Below are 23,087 nucleotides of genomic sequence, written 5' to 3' on the forward strand. Positions count from 1 at the left end.
GCGGTTTATATAAAGCCGAGGCTCTAACAATCAAAGTAAAGCACACATTCAAATAGTGTCAGGAAAAGTGGTTTTAATACTGAAAATCTTCGTGATAGCCTTGAAATATATTTTCATGTCTAATTATAAAATTTAAAGCTTAAAAAATAGTGTAGATTGAGAAGATCTATGAAAACTTGAAAATCTTGGAAATTGATGGTCCAAAATTGCATTACAAGATGCACTATTTCCAAAACTTGAAATCCATGTTTTTCTTATGTGCATTCATCTTGAGGTTGAGATGATCAATTTGAGGATATTTGGGTATCAAAACAACCTCTTCTAGTGAAATTTGTAATATGTGCTCTAATTTGATTGTGTAGAGCCTCACACTTATATAAACTTTTTCCTAAAAAATTATTGTTGAGTTTGAAAGGGAATTTTGCTCAATTATCTAAAACATTTGTGTCTTGTTTTTATTGAGTGTGTCCCGATGAGAAGTGAGCACCCCCCAAACTTTATGTCAAAATAGTTTATAAATTAAAATTAAAATAAAATATATTGAGTCATCTAATCAAGCTTAGACACTGAGAAGCTAACTTGTGAAAGGCTAAAGCTATCACAACTGTAGAATATTACATCTATGTAATTATTTCCGAACTACTGCCCTCCACCCATTCTCATTATGGACATGGCAAATGAATTACTGTTTTACACCTTTGAGCATAAAATGTCATAGATTAGAGAGAGGAGGAAGATGAAGGTGACCTCTAGGGGATGAGTTAGAGATGTGGAGAGGTTTGTTAATGGCATGGTGTTAGAGATGCATCATTCTTTAGTTACGGTTGATCAAGAGTCGTGGAATGAGGGTCTTTTGTTGGTCAAAAACTATGTAGTGGGGTCTTTCTCACCTCTTTCCAATGACATCTTTGGTCTAAGAGATTAAACCAAAAGATGGTGGTCTCTTAACTATGTTCCGGTGGTAAAGATCATTGGTGAAAATAAAGTTATTTTCATGCTTCATTCTAAGGGGGATGTTTGTCGAGCTTTACGTGCTAGATTTCCAAGAGTCCAAGGTAAACTTCTTTGCTCAGAGAGATTGTACATGGGTGAGACTTTGGGGTATTCCTTTTAATGTGTGGAAATTGTTTGTTATCAAGAGTATTGCTAATAATTGTGGTGAATACTGTGATTTGGATTGAATGTCCTTTGTAGGTGCCGACTGACACTCAGTCAGGGTTAATGTTTGGATGGTATTGGGTCAACCTCTACCACTATTAGTTTAGCTCCGGGTAAAGAATGATACTTTTGACATTAAAGTGGTGGCTGATGATGGTATGGTTCGGTCTTACCCTGAAAAAGAGGTGTTGCCGTCAAAGATCGTGGTGGAGGGGTTGAAGACAGGGTTAGTGGCGAAAGACGTGAAGTAATGTTTGAGCTGTAATGGGGGAGATGCTTAGCACAAAATATTCATGTTGCTAGGACTCCTTATGGCCGTCACTGAAATTGACGCTGAAGGCAGCATTTCAAAAAGAAGAAGAAGAGCGGCAAGATTTTGAATTTGCCTAATTCAAATTTGGAAAGGAAATGGGCTCCGGTTGGATTATTTCTAGATTTTACTATAAATTATTCGAGGGAGTTGCCATACATTGAAACTACAGGCGCTAATACTTCGGGAGTAGTACCTGCCTCGAGTCCACCTAATGCAGTAGTTATTACTATTTTCAGAATGCTTGATGGACCACTTCTTGGGGAGGAACCAGCTAATTTTTAGGGTAAGACGGTATACAAATTTGGATATTATAAAAGTTGGGTTCACAAATTCGGGTGGTCTCATGGGTTCACCAATTCCATGGGTTGTTAGTTGTAAATCTAAAGGCTTGAACGACGATGCTGTTTTGCCAAATAAGATGGGTGGGATTACCATGGAAGGCGGTGCCTCTTTGAACATGGCACTATCCTCAAGTCCTAAGGTGAATCTCCATGATGACCTGCCTTTGGAAAGTGATCGTGAGACTTTACAGTGGATTTTTTGCAACTGCATATTTCCAATATTAAGAAGCAGTCTTTTTGGAAGTCGGTGGAGGAGAAAAGGTTATTTGGTTGTTGTCTCATTTTTCTCTTCTTTGCAAAGAAAGGAGTATTGCTGGACCTGGTTCTTAAAGTTTAGGTTGTCGTATGGTTTTTTTGGCAAAAGAAAGTCATGTATCCCCTGCCTTATCGATGTGCTACTATTAAGAGTCAACCTCCTAAGGCTAGTGCGAGCTTTGATCCGCTTATCATTGACCCTCTTGCTGTGATGGTGGTGGATTCTGATGATGAGGATCCAGCTTTGGCTTTCGAAGACTAGGAGTTGCCTATGCAAATTGAGAGAGAGCAGGAAGAGGATATTTTGGTTGTTTCTGATATTGTTCACCCTCGGAGAGTAATTCCCCATTTGGAGGCATCCCCTCTATAACTTTTGGGGGGACCATCTATAACTGCTGACTCTGTATCAGAAGTTGAGGTTTTTTAGTCTAATTTTACCGATATTGACCCTAAAGAACCGAAGGTTGCATCTATGGTTTATAATATGGATATGGATTTTAATATCCCCGTTGGGGTATTCTTCGATGTGATGAAACAGATTAAGAAGGCTAGAAGGATTGTGGATTCAGGAGAGAATTGCTCACAACAGTGAGAGGAGGTCTGAGAAAACCCCTATCATCGGCAATGCATCTAAGCATAAGACGTTTTCTTCTTTGGCGTCGAGGTCTTTAGCTCAGCTGGAGCCCGTGACATCATCAAGTGCACTGCGAAGCCAAAAGTGTCTTTGGGTGAGGAACCAAAAATCATTGATCTTTTGGAGGTCTTCTCTACTTCTCATGTTTCAAACTCTTCGGAGTTGTCGGATTCTATTGTGTTCAATGAAGCCTCGATGCTTGAGGATCTCTATTTCGGAGCAGGTCCTGATAGGCCAGGTTCCACCTCTAACCCTCATTGTTAATGCATATTCTCTCATAGAATGTTAGGGGTCTTGGTGACCCTAGGCATAAGAGGGATATTTTATTATTAGTTTAAGCCCTGGATTTTAATTCTTCAAGAGACCAAACTCCCTAGTCCTATTGTTTCTAAGGCTAGGGAGGTCTGGGGTTCAGGGATTAGTTCTTTTTGTGGTATTGATGTTCTTCAAACTGTTGAAAATGTTTTTTGAGACAGATTATTACTTCTTGGCTTTCATGGTCCTATCCCAAGGTTCTCTTAGGGAATTATGAATGTATATGGTCCTAATGACTCTGCTCTTAAGGAAAGTTTTGTTAATGATATGGATGAAGTGATTCAGAAATTTCTTTTCCCTTTGTGCATACGGGGGGATTTTAATCTTATTCGGTGGCCAAATGGGGTTAACACCATTTATATAGCTCTTATCCCTAAAAAATCAGTTATAGGAGTTATTAGATATTAGGCACATCAGTCTTCTGACCAGTCTTTATAAGATTGTGGCAAAGGTCTTACCTGAAAGATTGAAGTCAGGCTTACATTTTCTCATCTCTAACACTCAATCTGCTTTTATTCAGAATCGTCAAATCATTAGAAAGTGTTTTGGTAACTCAAGAGTGTATTCATTATAGAGTGAGAAGTAAAATTTCTAGAGTCATTATTAAACTTGATATGGAAAAAGCATATGACAGAGTTGAATGGGGGGTGCTTACGAAAATTCTCAAGAATATGGGTTTTGAGGCTAAATGGAGGAGTTGGATCTGTGGATATTTATCCTCTGCCCATTTCTCAATACTTTTTAAGGGAATCACTATTAGTTTCTTTAAGGCGTCCAGTGATCTTCGCCAAGGGGATCCCATGTCACTGTTCCTTTTTTGATGATTCATAACGTAAAAACTTGTGGGAATTTCACTGGTTTTAAAGTGACTGAGATGGGTCCAAGAGTTTCTCATTTGCAATACGTAGATGATATACTTAATTTTTGTGAAACAGATGAGACGCAAGTAAAAAACATTGCTTGATTTTTAGATTGCTACGAGGTGGCTTTGGGATTGAAAGTCAATTTCCATAAGACCTTAATGATAGATATTAACGCCCTCCGGCCTTGATTCAATATTTGGCAAATCTTTTGAGTTGCTTGGTGGGCTCATTCCCCTTTATTTATTTGGGAATGCCAATCTCAAATTCTAGGCACTCTATAGCGGTTTGGGATAAGGTGTTAGAGAAGTCCAAATGACGTTGGATATTTGGAAGTCGAAATACCTGTCTATAGGTGGTAAGGTTACATTGTTAAGTTATTGCTTAGCTAATTTACCAATCTACTTAATGTCTCTTGTTCAAATGCTATCCTCAGTGATAAAGAAAATTAAAATAGTATTGCGTAATTTTCTGTGGGGGGTCTTTTGGGGAAGAATGAAAGTATTACTTACTTAGGTGAGATCGTGTTTGTACCTGTAAGAGTGAAGGTGGTCTAGGCATTAGAAAGATAAAATATATGAATGAGACATTGCTTTGTAAATGGTGGTGGAGAAGTTTTTAGTATATATATCAGTTTTGGTTTCAGGTCTAATCTTTGAAATATGTCCTGGATAGGCAGGGAATGTGGTTAGGAGCAGGTGGAAATAGAGAGATGTCTTCTCTGTAGATGTCCATTTATAGATGTAGGCCAATGATTGCGAGTTATTTTCGTTGGAATGTTGGTTGTGGTGACAATATCTATTTTTGGTATTATAAGTGGATAGGTGATGCCCTTCCGAAGCTTATTTATCCGGAACCTTTTGCTAAGATTTCACAACCTAATGCTAAGGTTTCTGATATGGTTGAAGAGAGAGGTAATTGTGTTGCTTGGAGTATTAATTTCCCATATAATAGGTTGAGTGAAAATATTTATCTTTAATAGAATGATTTGATGGGTATCTTGGATTCGATTTATATTTCTCCGGGGACAATAGATGAAGTGATTTGGGAAGTTGAATGCAGTTGCTGCTTTTCTTCTTTTGTTTCAATCTTGGGAGTTTTGGTCTCCTAAATTCTTTTAAGCATTTTGAATCAGTAGAAATTAAAATTTTAGAAAATCTAATCAAATTTTGGCCCATTTAGTTCTAGATTCTATATTACTTCTTTTTTTTCTTTCCTTTTTTCTTTTTTCTTTTTTTTAATAAACACCACTGAATTTTTACATTTACTTGGTTCTCTATTTCTGTTTGTTTTTTCCTTTTTTTCCACAATACTTTTGTCACCTAAAACGACTAATCCGGGGCATGAAATCGAACCTTCCCTACTTGTAACAGCCTCCATTCTTCAAGATGCTTAGTTTTCCATAGCCACCTGAAAATCAGGCTTTGAATTCCATAAAAAACTTGTTTAGCTTCACTAAACAAACATATGAATGAGCCAAGCAACCACTAAGACCATATGCAAGCCTATCGTAATAACCATTTGCAGGTTTATTGGGTACAAGGGTGGCAATGGCTGGGTGGCCTGGCCCGGTCTGCCCAATCATAAAAAAAACTAGAGCCGGGGCCACAAAATGTGCTCGCGACCCGGGGCCAAGGCCCAGTAACCAAAAAATGGTCAACTACTCGCTTTGATTGTTGGCGACTTCTATCTAGTTGCAAACATTGTTGCCTATAGGAAAAAAGAAAAAAATCTATTTAATAAGATAAAAATTCCGATGAACGTTCAAAAACAAAAATAGAAAAATTCTGATATCCCCTGTAACCACATCGGGACAATCCTAAAGATCGCCTTAAAACATCTAGGGATGAGCAATTAAGTTTTGCATAGGATTTCTCTAACAAATAAAAACACCGTGGAAAAATTAAAAATAAAACACACAGCAAATTAGAAATGAATCCAAAGGTAAATGCTGAGAAGAATGCTGTTCACACATCCAAACACCTATAACTAAAATACCATAAGGTATGATGGCTATATTACATGATCCACAAAGCTAATTTTCCATTATTTAAAATTAAAAAAAAAAAAAGGCTATCAAAATTATTCACAGAAAGTCCATAGATCACAATTAAACATTTTTCAACCACAAGGGATTCCTGCTTGCGTCCCATTAAAACGTGCGGACCCACTTATTATCTCTATATCCAATTCCGGCTCTACTCCGGCAACTGCTGTGGGCTGCCTATTAAAATCTTGAGGGTAAACCATGTAACTCCATCCATCCATTCCAACGATGGTGAGATTTCCAGCCGCCTGTTTTGGCCGGAAAACCAGTCGAAGCAGTTTGTTTAGAGATCTTGAAATCCTCGAACTCCTCTTTCTCTCGACACAAGCCTCCCTCTTTTCACCCCAGGAAACATCAACCGAAAAGTTGGATTCAACGGAACCTTGCTGGCGCATTTCATCGGCAAATTGAGGATGTTGGCTGGAAAAATGCGGCATGGAGTAACTTCGAGAAGCTATGGCCGAATCAAGCTGGCGCTTAAATGACTTGAGCTCAAAGGAATCATAGAGAGCGCTATCACAGTCCCAGATTGAAGCTTTCTTCTCCACTTCTTCTTTGGGACTTGGCTCCTCTTCTTCTTTGGGCTTTGGCTCCTGCTCCTTATGGTGCTTTGGCTCCTGCTCCTTATCGTTCACCATGGTTGTAGGTTCTGGCTCCTGCTCCTTATGGTTCACCATGGTTGTAGGTTCTGACTCTTGAGTTCCCATTTTATTTGGGTGGTGGTGTTACAAAACTTTTTGAGAGGAATTTGGTGATGGAGAGGTGACTTTTGATGGCGTCTGCGTTTATAGAGACGCTTCAATTTCCGTGGTTTACGCTTCCCAAGTGTATGATCTCCTTTTCAAACGCGGTTGTGGGGTGGGAGGATATTCAAGGCTCCATCACGTCATTATATCAATTTTTTTATGGTGCCGTTTGTATAGAGCTGAGGCTCTAAAAATCAAGGTAAAGCGCACTTTCAAATAGTATAAAAAAACGTTGTTTCAATACTGAAAATCTTTGTGATAACCATAAAATATAGTTTGATCTTTAATTATAAAATTTAAAACTTCAAAAAATAGAGAAGATCTAGCAGATCTTTGAAAATTTAAAAATCTTAAAAATTAACAGTCCAAAAATGCATTACAAGATGCACTATTTTCAAATTTTGAATTCATTTTGTTTCTCATGTCTATGCATCTTGATATTAATATGATCAATTTGAAGATATTTGAGCATCAAAACAACCTCTTCTAATGCAATTTTTGAGGTGGGCTCTACTTTGATTGTTTAGAGCCTCGACTCTATACAAACTTTTTCCGTTTTTTTATGGGAAGCATATAATGGGCAAGTAGTGTATGGTACGCGTGGGACATTTACGGTTCACTTAGGAATTTTGGGGTTGGACGGTGATCGGTAGTTTAACCTAGAAAAAATAATCACGCCTTGGATTTGTTTGCTTCATTTGAAAGAATTATGAACAATGAGACTATTTATTTTTCATATAAGAAGGCCACAACCACTATTGTCCATTGGATATGAAATCGGGTGATTAGGGATAAGTCATTGATTGGATACAAAGACCAAAATAAAAACTTTTATAACACAATTCAATCTTTTGGATTTTACATCTAATGGATACAAATGATTGAGACCTCATCATACCAAAAGTAAATAGTCTCATAGTATACAATCCCAAAGATCACAGAGTTTGATCCGGTAGGACAATCTGTCCCCTTTGTTTATTTCACTAGATCGCAGTAGACATTGTAGTGGCCTATAAGACTCTTTATGCTTAGTTTGCCTCTTTTTTTTTTTTTGAACCGTAATGTACGACGTATCATTGATTCAAATGTAAAATACAAGATGTTCATGGAAAGACACATGATTAATGTCTCCATGCTTAGTTTGTCATGAAAGTGTTTTCTCAAATAACAAGAATCCCGAGCTTGGAATGAACTCAACCAAACCCTAGAAAGCGGTTACCAATCGAATAAAGGTGCTCCTCGAGTTTACATATTCTTTTTTTTTTACCAATGTTCAGAACTTTATTGATATTCTAAAAGGAGATTACATCAAAAGAGACAATAAGAGAGTCTAGGCCAACACCCCCTTTAGCAAAATCATCAACAATCCCATTAGCCTTCCGAAAAATATGGGAGAAAGAAATGTGTAAGGAAGCTAAAATATCTAAGACTTGAACCATAGAGATCAGAGTTCCCAAGGAATTGACAGCTCTTTCTTGCACCATTTTATTGCATTCAAAGAATCTCCTTCAACGATGCAATTAATGCCCACTTACGGTGCTTAAAAATAAGTAAACCTCTGAGTAAGGCACTCATCTCAGCAAGCTTCGATGTTGCCCTCATTTCTTGTTATTCATTTTTTTGTTCAAAATACCCCAAACTCAAGAGTCCACGTTCCATATGTGGTGTTTCCTTTCGTGTCCGAAGTTGGGTTCTAAAACTTCCAATTCAAACGAATTTTTGGTAAACCAACAAATTCAGAAGTTCAAGAACCATTCTTGTTGGTTAAATAAATATTTGGCTCCCTTACATTTCTTGTGAATGTTCGGTTCGAAAATTCATGTTTTAAGTTAGCTATCGCTCCTGCAAATTTTCCACGTTTCTTGACCCTTTCTCATTCTCCCTCTCGCTCTCACATGCACTCTTCCTTATATTATATCCTCTCTATATCTTATGCACTCTTTTTCGTCTCTCCTCTAATCATAGTAAATTATATATTAAAATAAAAATATATATATACAAATCTTCAAATTCTAAACAATAGAAATAAACAAAAAATCAAGAGATCTTCAAGCCTAAAGTTGCGAGCAAAGCGAGTCCCTTAATGACAGAGACGAGGAGAGAGACCGCTTAAGAGTGTGTGCAAGAGCGGAAGAGAGAGAGTGTATGTGTCTGGGGTTCGGGAACGGCAGAAATCCAGAGCAACGAGTGTTAAGGGCAGTTTGCAACTTCAAGTTTGAAACAACTCATTTAAAAAAAAAAAAAAAAAAATGCAAGTATATTAATTTAGAAATTTTTAAAAAAATGATAAAAAATACCTGTGTTTTTTAAAAGGGTTTGGTCTATGTAAGGTTGCAACCTTAAACAATCAAATTAAGGCGCAGTTCCAAACTATGTCATAAGATGCAATTTTGGCGCCGAAAATTCTTGGGATGACCTGCAAATCTATTTTCATCTATAATTATGAACTTTTGAACTCCAAAAATAATTCAAAACAAATAGATATATAAAACACATAAAAATGTTGTAAGAAAATAGTCCAAAAAATGTATTTCATGTACTATTTTTAGGATTTAATTTTTTTTTTCTTTTATATCTATACATATCAAAGTTGAGATGATCAATTAGATAGTTTTTCAACATCAAATCAACCCTTTTCGATGGAAATTTGAGGTGTGTACCTTAATCATACTATTTAAGGTATCAAGCTTATATAAATTTTTTCCTATTCAAAAATATTTTTAATGTATGCAAAAATTACATCCATACCTAATAATGTTTTTGTTTACTCAAAATTTCTTTCATATCCCTAATAGGGCTGTGACGTCATAGGGACCTCCTATGGTGCTTCCCTTGGACATTATGGCTCCATTAAGCCATGATACATCATCATAGACCCATGGCACACCATTGGGTCTCTTGGATGCTTTGGATGCACCAAAAGAGCTCAAGGGTGGTATCTTGGGCATCACGGTCCTATAGGACTATGATGGTGTAGGGCTTTGATGCCCAAAGAAAGCCTTTCTACTCAAGTTCTTTGAGTGAATTTGGGGTCTAAAATAATAATATTGAGTGTGAAAGTAATTTTTCAAAAATACTGATATTTTTATTTTTTTAAAAAAATAAGAATAACTTTTGACAATTTTTGTACTTCAAGTTCCAAACCAAACTCCAAATTTAAAAACTCAGTTTGACACTTGGAGTTCCGAATTAATAAATAAACGAGCAAAGAGTGTGCATTTAATACCACATAAAATAATAGCTACTGTCTTAAATGACCCTTAAATTATTGTAGTAGGAAATGGTTTTCACGATGTGACAGGTGTGTCGCTTGTTAGTACCGACACCGGGTTTTATGTAAAATGAGATATGACCAGGTCTCATTTTCTACATTCTATTCGCTTTCTTTGATTAAGGCCTGTGTTCACCCCAACTAACCTAAAAAATATTTTAAAATGAAAATGGTGACCATAAGGTAAAGCTTAGGCATCACCTCATTCGCGTTCCTTCCTTGCTTCGTCAGGGCCATTGTTTGATTATTAGTTTTTATTAATTTCGGATGGCTTTGGACTTTGTTTTGTGAAATTTATGAAGAGACTTTGAAATTTTGTGCTTTCATGGCGGCTAGAGCTATAATTATTATCCGGATAGAATTTGAACTTTATTTAGCGAAATTTATGGAACAGACATTAAAAATTTTGTTCTTTGATGGTGACTTGAGAGCTGAGATATAACTATTATGTATAACATATTTTTCAAAGGGAATAATCATGTGGATTATGGATACAAAGTACAAAAGGTTGGGATGATGTTAGATCCCAACCATTTCAAGGGGAATAATCGTGTGGATACAAAACTAGAAAAGGTTGGGATGATGTTACATCCCAACCCTTAGATAAAGACAAATCTGGGGGTTGATTCTATCATTTGCCATTTACAACTTCACCCATTTTCGTACTTCCAATTATATGACTAGTTTACTACAATAATTTCAAAAATGCTCCAAGCTCATTTTATCATAGCCAATAGACTTAATTTTGATAATTGAGGGATCAAGCTTATGAACTCTACTATAAAGCTATGGGAGAAAGTGATTGAGCAATGATTAAGAAATGAAACGAGTGTATCTGAAAAGCAATTTGGTTCTATGTTAAGAAGGTCAACTACTGAGGTTATTTTCTTACTGAAGCAATTGATTGAGCAGTTTAGGGCAAAGGGAAAAAACCTCAACATAATTTTTGTTGATATAGAAAAAGCTTATGATAGAGTACCTTGAGATTTCATTTGATGGGTGATGGAAAAGAAACGAGTCTCTAGACATTATATCGACTTGGTGAGAGATATGTACAATAAAGCATTAACTAGTGTATGAACAACTAGTGGAGAGACAATTGAGTTTTCAATGACAATAGGTCTACATCAAAGGTCAGCATTGAGCCTCTACCAGTTTGTCTTAGTTATGGACGACTTAACTAGACAGCTATAAGATAAGGTACTGTGGTACATGTTGTTCGCAGATGACATAGCTTTGATTGATAAGACCCAAAATGACGTCCACACAAAGTTAGAACTTTGGAGGGATACTCTAGAATCCAAATGTTTTAAAATTAACCGGACTAAGACTGAGTATATAGAATGCAAGTTTAGTAATAATAGGAGTAGAGATGATAATCCAGAAAAATAGAGAGATTGAGGAAGATATTGCACATAGAAATAGAGCTAGGTGTGCAAAGTGGCGATGTGCAACTGAAATTTTATGTAATTGCCGCATACCAATAAAGCTAAAGAGAAAATTCTATAGGACACCTGTGAGATCATCTTTGCTCTAAGGGGTAGAATGTTGGGCAGACAAAAAATAATATACTCATAGAATGAGTGTAGTGGAGATGACGATGTTGAAATAAGTGAGTTACAAGATAAGAAGAGATATAATTTGAAATGAATCCATTTGAAAGAATTCAAGTGTGACACCAATAGGAGATAACATGAGAGAGAGTCGACTTAGGTTAGGTGGCCATGTATGGTATCAAACAAATACAACAACTGTTAGGTAGTGCGAGTTAGTTCAAGTGAAAGGATTGAAAAGTGCAAGGGGTAGGCCCAAAAGGATATAGTTGAAAATAGTCTGAAAAGATATGAGCGCTTATGGATGAACGATGGGGAGAGACTCTGATGGGAATATTGCATTGGGAGAGGAGGAGATCTATCCTATCATGGTATTGAAGGATGTTGAGGTTAGAGAATTTTAAAAAATTACGTTATTGCTGTGGGGGTTATTTAGCTGTTGATTGGAATTCTATTATAAGTAATGATATATCTATTGTCAGAGTGAAAGTCAATAGATTTGTCTATTCTCGTTCCCCAAGATCCGTCTCAAGTGGGGACAGGTGACTTTATAATTGATGTGACATTTGAAGGTTGTTTTCCTGCAAATGTCACGAAGCCTTTAGATTAGTGCTCAAAGAAGGTTTTGCGGGAAAAAGATGTGGAGAAGGGAGTCTCTCGAATAAGTAAGGACAATGATTGACAGTTAGTCAACAGGAAAAAAACTTGGTGAAAAGATCATCTGAACAGGGACCAAGATTGGCTTCCCAAGGTCGAGATGGTGCCATGGCTACGACGAAGGGTGGTGCTGAATTAGCATTTCTTCCACGCGGTGTTGATAGAAGAAAAAGTGTGGGAAGAAAGGTGTAGACACCCCATTTTTAAAACTGGTAAATTCTACGACACTCTTGAACCTTTAAGACTATGCTATCCTAGTAAAACCCCGAACCATAGATCATCATAGTCCGTGATCCCTATCATGTGATCCAGAATCCTGCAAGACCACTATTTTAGTAATAAATCAAGTAAAAATATCGCAATAGCTTATTTTTACTTGATTTTTAGTAGGCAATATCACAAAAATGCAACTACTAATTTTGGTTAGATTTGACCTCCAAAATGAAATTTTGGCTGGCAAATCTGCTTGAAATTGTTATATATCTATTATAATATGATTTGAACCATTATAGAAGCACATTTTGTGACCCATTTAGGGTTGGACTTGGTGAACCCGTAGGCCAGGAAATCTGAGAGAAAGAGAGAGCCAAACAACGACCCTAGATCTAGAAAAGCAACGTTAAGCCTGTGCCCCCCCTCCCTAAAACCAACTTGTAGCCTAGATCAGCAAACCTTTAATTCAACCAAGCCAAGGTTTGGTCAAGTTTGAAGAGATAACAACAGAGGACATACATAAACAACCATGGTTTTGATACGGGCAAGGCCTTGAAGCCTCGGGTGCCCCGGTGCAACTGGCCTTGCCAAGAATTTTCCTCATCATCTATTTTTCTCATATTTTTCATTTAGGTTTTTAGATTTGTGATTTTATTTTTATTTTTTTCATTTTTATTCAATCTTTCTTGCTTTTTTGATCGATGCTGGCTCTGCCACTGATATGAGAGTGGATCTATTCGTTTTTTAATAGATCTGACCTCATATCATAATTTGAGTTTTTCACTCTCTATTACTTTTAAAGTCAGTTTGTAGTACGGATCTAATGGATCTTCTTCTAAAGATCTCTCCGATTTGCATCGTAAACAATTTAGTGCCTATCGTGGGGCATTTCAAATTAGATCCGTCCACGAAAAAAAATAAATAAATAAATAAAAAAAAACAGCTCAAGATCTCCTTTTGAGGGCTATGTTGTCAAAAAAAAAAAGAAATAAAAGGGTAATCTTTGTCCCTGGAGATGCTTCATCTCTCTTTAACCTAGCTTCTTTCATTTTCTCTGATTTTCTTCCCGTGCCTGTTTCTTCCTGCAAAAGTGTATTCGAGTGTGCCTCAAATCTCTCATCATTAATGGTTACATCAGTCAACTTATAGCACCCACCCTCCTTTGAACTTTAATAGTCTAAAACCCGAATAAGGCTTCATTGTATATCCTTGTGAGGATGGTATCTTGCGCTCTCTTCTGAGTCACAAAGTGGTCCATTGCAATCTGTTATATTAAATTTATGGACGACACGTATCTTTTACCTGTTTGCGGTGAACATGAAAAGTAGAGAAGCATCTCAAGATTGGATGAGAATAAACGATTGTCATGTTGTTCATCTCTGTATTGTTATTGATCTTTACGAATTTGAAGTAAGTGCTCCTAACTCGTTAAGGTTCCTGTACGTTTTAGTGGGAAGATCGTTCAAAAATTTATTTTTATTTTACTGATTCTGAACTTTGATTTATGTGGTGTAGTCGATGGTCGCCGAGCCTTGCTCGGCACCCAAGCTCGATGCTGAGAACAAAACTCCTCCACAAAGCCATGTATTCTCTAATGCATTACGGGAGTGAAAATAATATTGAATACAAACTTGAAATATTATCTTTACATATTAAATGCTTTTGTCTTCATGATTTAGATTTACCTTCTTGCTTGCTTAAAAAAAAAAGAACATTTTAGTAGCTTTGCATTATCTATTTTGTTTGGTCTCCTCCATCCTCATCTTCTCTTTTCCAAAAGAAGTCCGTGCTCTTTGTTGCTTATGATTGGTTAGATAAAGTCTGTGCTTTATAATAAAAGATTAGCTACGATAAAGTCTGTGCTTTATAATAAAAGGTTAGATATTGCTTCCTATTGCTTACGATTTGATTAGATTAGCTTTGCTGGTATTCAAATTCATTTCTCTTGTTAAAAATTATATTGTCAAAAGAAAAACGAAAAAAAAAAGAAAAATCAGCACTTTTTTAGGCATCTTTGTTTCAAAAAAAAAAAAACGGCCTTTTTGCGTCAAAAAAAAAGAAAAGATTACTAGAAGCTTTTTTTTTTCAAAAAAAAAAAAAAAAGACTTTTTATGGCCTCTTTGTTTCAAAAAAGAATAAAAAAAAGGGATCATTATTGTGAAAAAATTGTTTTGTATGGCCATTCTCTTTAAAAAAAAAAAAAAAAAAATCTTCCCATCATCTAAGCTTACTTCTTCTTTTTTTTTTTTTTTTTCTTGGTGTTTACTCTGGGTTCAAAGGAAAAGAGAAGTGGGAAACGCAAGATTATCATCATAAGGCTTTGTTGTGTTGATCTGTTGCTCATGGTCATCACGCCTTTCTATTTCTATCTATCCTATAAAAAACTTGTTAATTTGTTATTATCTTGCTAAAAGTACAAGGGAGAGATATGGAAGCTCCTATATATCAAAGAAAATTGGGATGGGAGATTGAAAGAAAATAGAGAGAAGAAATAAGGAAAGGAGATTGAGAAAAAATGGAGAGAAAAGACCCCTGTAAGGAAGATCGAGAGATAATACGGAGAAGAAATAGGGAAAGGAGAGAGAGAGAGAGAGAGAGAGAGAGAGAGAGTTTTTGGGCTTGTGAAGGAAAAATAATATATATTTTGTTTGTTTTTTCAAAGCCACTTGTTTTTCAAAAGAAAAAAATTCTTTTAAGGCCATCTTAATTTCAAAAAAGAAAAAAAAAATTTAAGGCCTTTTTCATATTTTTTTAAAAGAGAAAATTTAAGGCCACTTTTATTAAGTATATATCTTCTTAGGGGTTGCTTACCCCCACACCTGAACTGTGCTTTTGATCGGTCAAGAATTCGACTCAAAGCGCACCTCACTCGACACGTTTTGTGTCAAGTGCTCACACTTTCTTGCATTGTGTGGTTGCATGTTTGCTATTTTCTTTTCACTTGCATGCTTCTTTTCACACTCTTGTATACAACGGACCGAGGAAACTCGAGAAACCAACAAAAGTTTTAAAAAACCCCCAAAATTCGACATTAACTGTCATGAGGGAAACCTAGCCTTGAGAACTGAGGCAGTTGGGATTCGTGTAACTTTAACAATGAGCGCCCTTCCATAATCCTTAGCCTCAAAGCAACTCTACACACAGTAGGACCTGGATGTGGGGACCCACTCAGCCTAGTTGCATTTTTATAGTTAGGAACCTACACAGACCTAGCCTACCCATACTTTAGGGCAAAGTTTTTGAGTATTTTGTTTGCTTATCAGAGTTGATTAGTCTTAGATCTCAGTTCGGATCTGTTTCTGGTCCGAGTTGAAACCTTATGGGACCGAGTTCAGGCTCATATTCAGCCCAGCCCAAGTCCGAACTAGGTTCACAACTAGGTCCAAACCTAGGCTCCCTCTTGGTGTGATCCAAAGCTCACATCAATTTTCACTTAGATCTCAATCTAGGTGCACACCTTGTCAGAATTTGAAACCTTTTGGGTCTAAGTTCAAGCTTATACCCAGCTCAGCCCAAGTCCGAACCAGGTTCACAACCAGGTCCGAACCTAGCCTCCCTTTTGGTGGGAGCCAAAGCTCACACCAAATCTCATCTAAATCTCAGTTCGGGTCCACACCTGGTCTAAATTCAAAACCCTCTAGGTTTAAGTTTAGGCTTGGACCTAGCTTAGTCCATGTCTAAACCAAGTTAACACCCAGGTTTGAACCTAGACCCCCTCTTGGCGGCCCAAGCTAAGACTCGTGCCCATCCATTTGAGATTCCAATCTAGGTCCTAACCAGGGTTTAGATTCAGAATTGCTTCTAGAACTAGAGTAGGCTCGTCCTAGTTTAGGGTGTAAACCAAAACCCACTACGTCTAGCAAGACCTCAAGTCTAGGACTTAACTCTGGTCTGAACTTATTCTTGGGACTAGGTTGGGCTCACCTCTATTCAGGATTCAAGCTTAAACCATCAAGCCTAGCTAGGTCAAAGTCTAGGTTAGGCCCTAAGTCGAGATCCAAGGTTCAAATATGGAGAAGTCGTCATGTCGGTCACCCAAGGCGATTATGATGATTGTTCCACAGCCTACTCCAAACCTAACCATCCCAAACCTAGGGTCTAGTATGTCGCAATCCCTTGGGATTACGGTCAGAACCTAGGTCCGTCCATTTTGACGCCCAAGTCTTCAATTAGAGGCAGAGTTTCCAGGATCGGTTTCAGATCCTGAAATATGTGCTGCTCGAAAAGCTAGCTGAGCCCGAAAAAGTTTGAATAGTCAAGGAGTTCGACCAGGGGTCGTCCGACAAGGGCTCTTAGGCACCCAAAGTAAGAATAGAGTGAGGGAAGAGGTTCATGTAGTGTCAAATGATCATTCCCATAACATAAATCAAGACAATTTTGAGACACGACGGCCTCGAAACCCTAATAGCCGGGACCCACTTAGGTCTAGGGGATCTGACCTAGCCTCAAGCCGCCATAGTACAGCTCTTGGTAGCTAAATGATGTACGAAACAAAGGTATCAACCTAAACCGACCTCTATATGATGGAGGTATCCAAATTACCCTTCAAAGTTTAGTTGACCGTAGCTATACTGTTCATGCCCCAGCACATGGATCAATTCCAAACCAGTTTAGTGTTATAGGGTAACATCTAGGACAACCGAGTCAATCAGTTCTTCAATAGTCTGTTCAATCCAACATACTGTGTAATTTCTACAGCCGGTAGTGACACCTATGGGACAATACGTCCCTGGTTTGGTGCCTCGATCTCGCCTTCCGGATCTAGGTGATCTGGTGGCACGTGTCTCGGGTCTCTGGTGGACCCAGGACTTGAGATCGCTCTCTCGAAACCTTGCTTGAGGGCAAGGGCAGGTATGCCAACCAATGAGAGAGGAATTTTAGGTGGATTCAAGACTTCCTTGGGCTGGCACACGTGGGTGCCCTCTTAGATCACAAAGAAGGCCCCCAACCGCTGGAGCTGGTTCGGAATCGCCTCCCTTGACCTGTAATCCTCTTGTTTTTCTGCACAACACTTCTATGGTTAATTTGTAAGACAAAGGACCCACCCTTATCTTAGGGTAATGCACGCTCATGGGAGAAGGAGATGAAGTGCAAGGTTAGACGAAAGGTAGAAAGGAGAAGAGAACTTGACGGAAGGACGAGACTAGCATGACAGCTAGAAGTTGCCGACTCGGAGTGGTAGCAAGACAGACATGGTTCAAGGACCAGCAGCGGCAATACTACTCGAAACCGAGGTCGACGCAACAGTGCTAATCTAAGCCCACCTTTAGTCAAGCGAGAAGGGAAAGAGGTGGAGAGAAAAGAACGAGACGACGAAGAGAAGGGGAAAGTCGGACGTCGATAGACATCACGGTGGGGCAATGCAAGGAGGCGGCGCATCCCTTGTGGATGGTGCTAGCTCATGACAAGGCACACGTCGATGGTTTCTCCTAGGTCACACTGCGATAGGCGTGGGATGCAGGGGGAAAGGCGATAGGCACCGGGCGCATGGAGGAATCTGGTGGATGGTGATGGGTGTTGCCAGGGCCTCTATCGAGCGACGATAGCTATCGCCGTCTATGTTAGATACACAGCAGATGAAGACTCCTGCCGGCAGCAACACACTTCACTTTCTCGGTTCTTCGCCAAGATGTCAAAGCTATGTCTGTGGGCAATGATGGGCAGCACCGTCTACAGACTTCATTGAGAGAAAGAGACAAACAAGAAGGAGGGGAGGGAGACTCACACATCGTGCTGCCATCGCCATGCGTGACCTGTGAGACCAAGGGAGAGGAATGCATGACACTGCCACTGCTGTGCAAGACCTCCACGAGGGATTCAGATGAAGAAGAGGGAGGAGAGAGGGGAGAAGGGAGAGAGAAGAAAAAAAGAAAAAGAAGAGAGGGAAGATTTACCTCAACCTTAAGGGTACCGAATGAAAGTTTCTCTCACCTCACCCTCTCTCTCAAGCGTAACACCACAATTGTAAGAAAGAGAAACTTGTATTAACTGAAAACTCTCTTTTGTGTGTGTATGTGTCCGGGGTCGTTCAGATGTCCGGTTGATTGTAAGATGATTGGTTTCTTGTAGGGCTCAGCATGACGATCGATTTGATACCAACATAGAGCCATGGATCATGTTTTTGGTACAAGATAATGTGACTTGATTTTTTAGTAGATCTAGGAACTTCGAATCGATAGTATGTTCGTTCCTTGATGTTTTTCCATATTTTCTTCACTGAATCACGCTGAGCATGCCACTACAATCACGAGGCACCAAACGCAGCTCAATTCCGTGGCCAAACGAAGATTTTACAAGTTTGGAATTTTGGCTGGAATCAAGGATTCCAACGACAAAATTTGTAGTCTGTTCGTCAGTTTCGTGCCCAGAATCCAAACGTTCATCATGTATGGGGCTCGGGTTAGAGATGGCCCGAGACGTCCGCAATGGAATTGGCCTCGCATCGATCGGGCTCGCGAGCAGCGTGATTTGGCCGCTCAAGCAAGGCACGGCGCTGATGAATTTTCTGCACTTTCTTCATGGATCAGCAACTTCTCTCTGGCTTTTCTTCGCGTTCGGGTATCGTCACGGGGCGTGCCACATATCAAACGCTTGTCTTGACTAGACGAACATTCTCACCAAATTTGAGCACGATCCGACGTGGGACTACTGAGATATGAGCATCGAAATTCACTGGTCATGACTGTCCCTTTAATGGTGTAGTGTTGCAGGGTGGCCGCACGGGAATAGCGTGCGGCGCCTCTTGTTTCACTCTTTTGCCTATAACTTCTTCATGGGGTGTCCGTTTGGGCTGAAACTTGACCCTTGGGGGTTTCAACCGTGTTGGATCCAATGGTGGTGGTCCCATAAAAATTTGAGACACTAAAAATGCAGCTCTAGTTATAGGAGTCCGTTTCAGGGTGCTAGAGGCCGATTCTGCTGGAACTGTTCCTCAGTCTGCACTGCCTTAGACATGTCAGAATGTGACAAAACTTGGCAGGATACTTTTGTGAGACCTCATGAAGATTCTGGCCAATTCTGGGGCTGTTCTGATACTGTCAAAATTTCCACTACTTGCTAGGCCTTTATTGAGCGGGGGCCTCATGTTGATGAAAAATACCTTCCAACAGCATGAATCGCCGAATGTTGTCCTTCAAGAGAATCGATAAGTGCACTAATTTGAGAATTTTGAGGGATATTTGTAGTGTCCGCACCCTCAAGAGACTATATGTGGTTCTGGAGCATGAGGCCTTTATCAGGATCTCCTCGTACGAAACCTGGCCTTTTTGAAGGCCAAATGCTACGAATCTCTGATCGTCACTACTACTACATTGGGTTTGTCGTTGATGTGTAGGGTATTCCTGTAGGCACCAAATAGCGGAGTCCAGTCGAGGGCTTCTGGCCCATTCGAAAGTTTGGTCCCCTGCTCGTTAGAGGGCTTTGGCGAGAGGTACCCTGAATCCTACGAAAACCCTGGCCTTGCCAGTCTCTTACCTTCGTGATGGTCCTTAGCATTTTTGCAGGGATCTTTTTGTCATCGTCCTCACCCTCAAGGACAATCTGTGGTTCTAGAGCATGCAGCCTTTGTCAAGACCTCCTCATATAGAACCATGCCTTGTTTTGAAGGCCAAATGCTACGAACCTCTGGTCGCCACTGCTGCTACACTAGGTTTTCCTTTGATGTGCAAGGTATCCCTATATGTCCCATTTAGAGGAGTCCAGTCGGGGGCTTCTGGCCAGTCCGAAAGTCTGGTCCCTTGCTGGCTAGAGGGCTTTGGTGAGACATACCCTGAATCCTGCGGCAACGCTGGCATTGTTAGTCTTGTTGTTGTTGAATTGGGGAGGTCTTATGAGGTTCTCACTCCGTGACGAACCATTGAAACTGAGGAGATATTGTGGGGCTCTCACTCCCTGATGAGCCGTGGAATTGGGGAGATCTTGTGAGGCTCTCACTCCCTAACGAGCCACGAAAACTAGGGAGAGCTTATGAGGCTCTCACTCCCTGATGAGCCATGATTGCTGGGGAGTCGGCTGAGACCGTGGATGTGTGTCAACCTACTTTGTCTGTCCAAGTTCCCTTTCACGGGTTTTCACTTGAACAGGGGAAGTGGTGTCGTGGAGACGGCTTTCACCAACTTTCATTATTTCTAGGCTCTTTCACCCATGACTTTGTGATCATGTCCACCTTTTTCATCTATTTTTGCTAATGGTGCCCTTTTGAAGTTTTCACTGTGCTTGGGTTTATTTTTCGACGGAACTCTCTTACTCATGGTCTCATGACCATGCCCATCCATCATTTTTACTCATGGCATTCCCTTGTTCAGGTGTACACAATGGCCGTTTTTTTTTAGAGAAGGCATGTTTTAGGGTCGTGTCTTCGAGACCTATGCGAAGCCTTTCAACATCTTACGGCCAGGACATGCACTATAATTTTAGGGTCATACAGCTGGACCGTAGCGGTAAGAAGCGGCAATCTGTAGAGGCAATAGAGTGAGTCTGGGGGTGACTTTGACTCGCTTAGGAAGGTGACATGAAGTTGCATGTAGATAGTTGATTGGATGGTAGGTGAAAAGTGCTGGCGGCGAGATGTCTTGCCACTTGGTGAGAATGGGTAAGACTTTGGGGAATGAGATGAGAGATTGTGAAGATAGCCTGCGCACACGAATGGGCCGGCTAGTGAAGTCGTGCTTGGTGATGCACGTAAAGGGTGTGTGCACATACGTAGACTCACTAGGGAGGCAATGGAAGTGGTGTAGGTGGCCTGTATGCACGAATGGGCCAGTTGGGGAAGACATGCATGGTGATGCACGTGAAGGGTGTGTGCGCATATGTAGACTCACTGGGGAGGCAATGGAAGTGGTGTCGGTGGCCCACGCACACGAATGGGCCGGCTAGGGAAGATGTGTGTGGTGATGCACGTAAAGGGTGTGTGCACGTACGTAGACTCACTGGAGAGAAGAAGAAGAGGGTATGCGTGCACCAATGGGCCGGTTAGGAAGACGTGCATGAATATGTACGCAAAAAGGGTGGTGTGCCCGCACATGGGGCATCTTTAAGGTCATCCCTCCTGGACCTGGGCGAAGTAGTTTAACGTCATGCGGCTAGGACATACACTATGATTTAAGGTCATATAGCTTGGACCGTGGTTACGCAGTTTAAAGTCATGCAATTGGGATCGTGCAGTTTAAGGTCATGTGACTAGACCTCCGCTGCAGTTTATGGTCATATAGTTTGGATCGTGGCTATATAGTTTAAGGTCATGCAGCATGGATCATGTATGAGTCGCCATGTAGTAGGGCTGTATGGGGGGTAGGTACATGGCTAGCATTCTGACTCCCTAGGGATAAAGATAGTTATGGCTATCCACATGTAAAGAGATGTAGGTGAAGGTGGTCCTATGAGGGGTAGTTAACGGGAAAGGCTTCATTGGGGATTAGGAGGGCTAGTGTGACTCCATGGGGATAATGAATATCGGTGTGCATTGAACTCCGAGAGGCTAAGGCACGGATGGCCCCCCCCATGAGTTGAAAGAAGGATGTCTCTAACTCTTTGAAGATGATGGGATGAGTACGACCCTTACATGCATCTAACTCCATTGGGGGTCCAGTTGGAGTTATGCGTATGGACCATTTGGCGCACTGCGCATTACAGTTTTAGGGTCTTGGAGCTTAGACCATGGCTGTATAGTTTAAAGTCATACAACTAGGACCATGCAGTTTGTGGTCGTGCAACTAGACCTACGCTACAGTTTAGGGTGCTAAGCCTTTAACGCCATGCGGCTAGAATGTGCACTATGGTTTAAGGTCACACAACTAGACCATGGTCGTAAGTTTAAAGTCATGTGACAAGGACTTTGCAGTTTGAGGTCGTGCAACTAAACCTCCGCTATACTTTAAGGTCATATAGTTTGGATTGTGGTCATATAGTTTTGAGTCGTAAGGCAATGATGATGGCCATGCAGTTTAAGGTCATGCAGCATGGACAATGGTGATGCAGTATAAGGTTAGGCAGGAGGACCATGGAGATGCAGTTTAGGGTCATGCACGGATCATGGTGATGCAGTTTAAGGTCATGCAGCACGGACTATGGCGATGCAATTTAAGGTCATGCAGGGCGGACCATGTGATGTAGTTTAAGGTCACACAGCGTGGACCATCGTGATGCAGTTTAAGGTCATGCATCGCAGACCATGACAATGCAGTTTAAGGTCATGCAACACGGGCCATGGCGATAAAGTTTAAGGTCATGCAGTGCAGACAATGGCGATGCAGTTTAAGGTCATGCAGCGTGGACCATGGCGATGCAGTTTAAGGTCATGCAGCGCAGACCATGGCGATGCAGTTTAAGGTCATGCAGCGTGGACCATGGTGATGCAGTTTAAGGTCATGTAGCGTGGACCATGACGATGCAGTTTAAGGTCATGCAGCGTGGACCATGGCGATGCGACTCCATGGGGAATAGAGCCATTACTAGAAACTAAGCTCATTGAGGGGCGAGGTTGTGGTGTAGGGAATGAACTTCCTGAGGATATGGGCCGATGGTCTAGATGGGAGAGCCAAGGCCTCTGTATGTAGCATTAGACCCGAATGATGGTGTCAGGTCCCTTGGTGAAGCATACGGTAGTAGCCCTTGATCAAACGCAAGGCGATAACTCCTTGACAGGGCACGCGGCAATAGCTTCCTGATGAAGCGCTTGGTGGTAGTCCCTAGACGAGATGCGCGACGACAATCTTTTGAAGGAAGCG

General features: G+C 40.3%; 1 protein-coding gene across 1 annotated transcript; it reads right to left on the minus strand.

The window, feature by feature from the left end:
• Positions 1–5,862: 5,862 nt before the first annotated feature.
• Positions 5,863–7,003, minus strand: LOC18437059 (Serine/Threonine-kinase). Its single transcript, XM_006847278.4, has one exon. It carries the CDS (start codon positions 6,628–6,630, stop codon positions 5,998–6,000), a length of 633 nt encoding a protein of 210 aa, XP_006847341.2. The 5' UTR covers positions 6,631–7,003; the 3' UTR covers positions 5,863–5,997.
• Between the last annotated feature and the right edge of the window lie 16,084 nt (positions 7,004–23,087).

Source organism: Amborella trichopoda, chromosome 1, assembly GCF_054954075.1.
Source record: "Amborella trichopoda isolate Santa Cruz 75 chromosome 1, AtrichopodaSantaCruz75HAP2 v2.0, whole genome shotgun sequence".
Classification (NCBI taxonomy): Eukaryota; Viridiplantae; Streptophyta; class Magnoliopsida; order Amborellales; family Amborellaceae; genus Amborella; species Amborella trichopoda.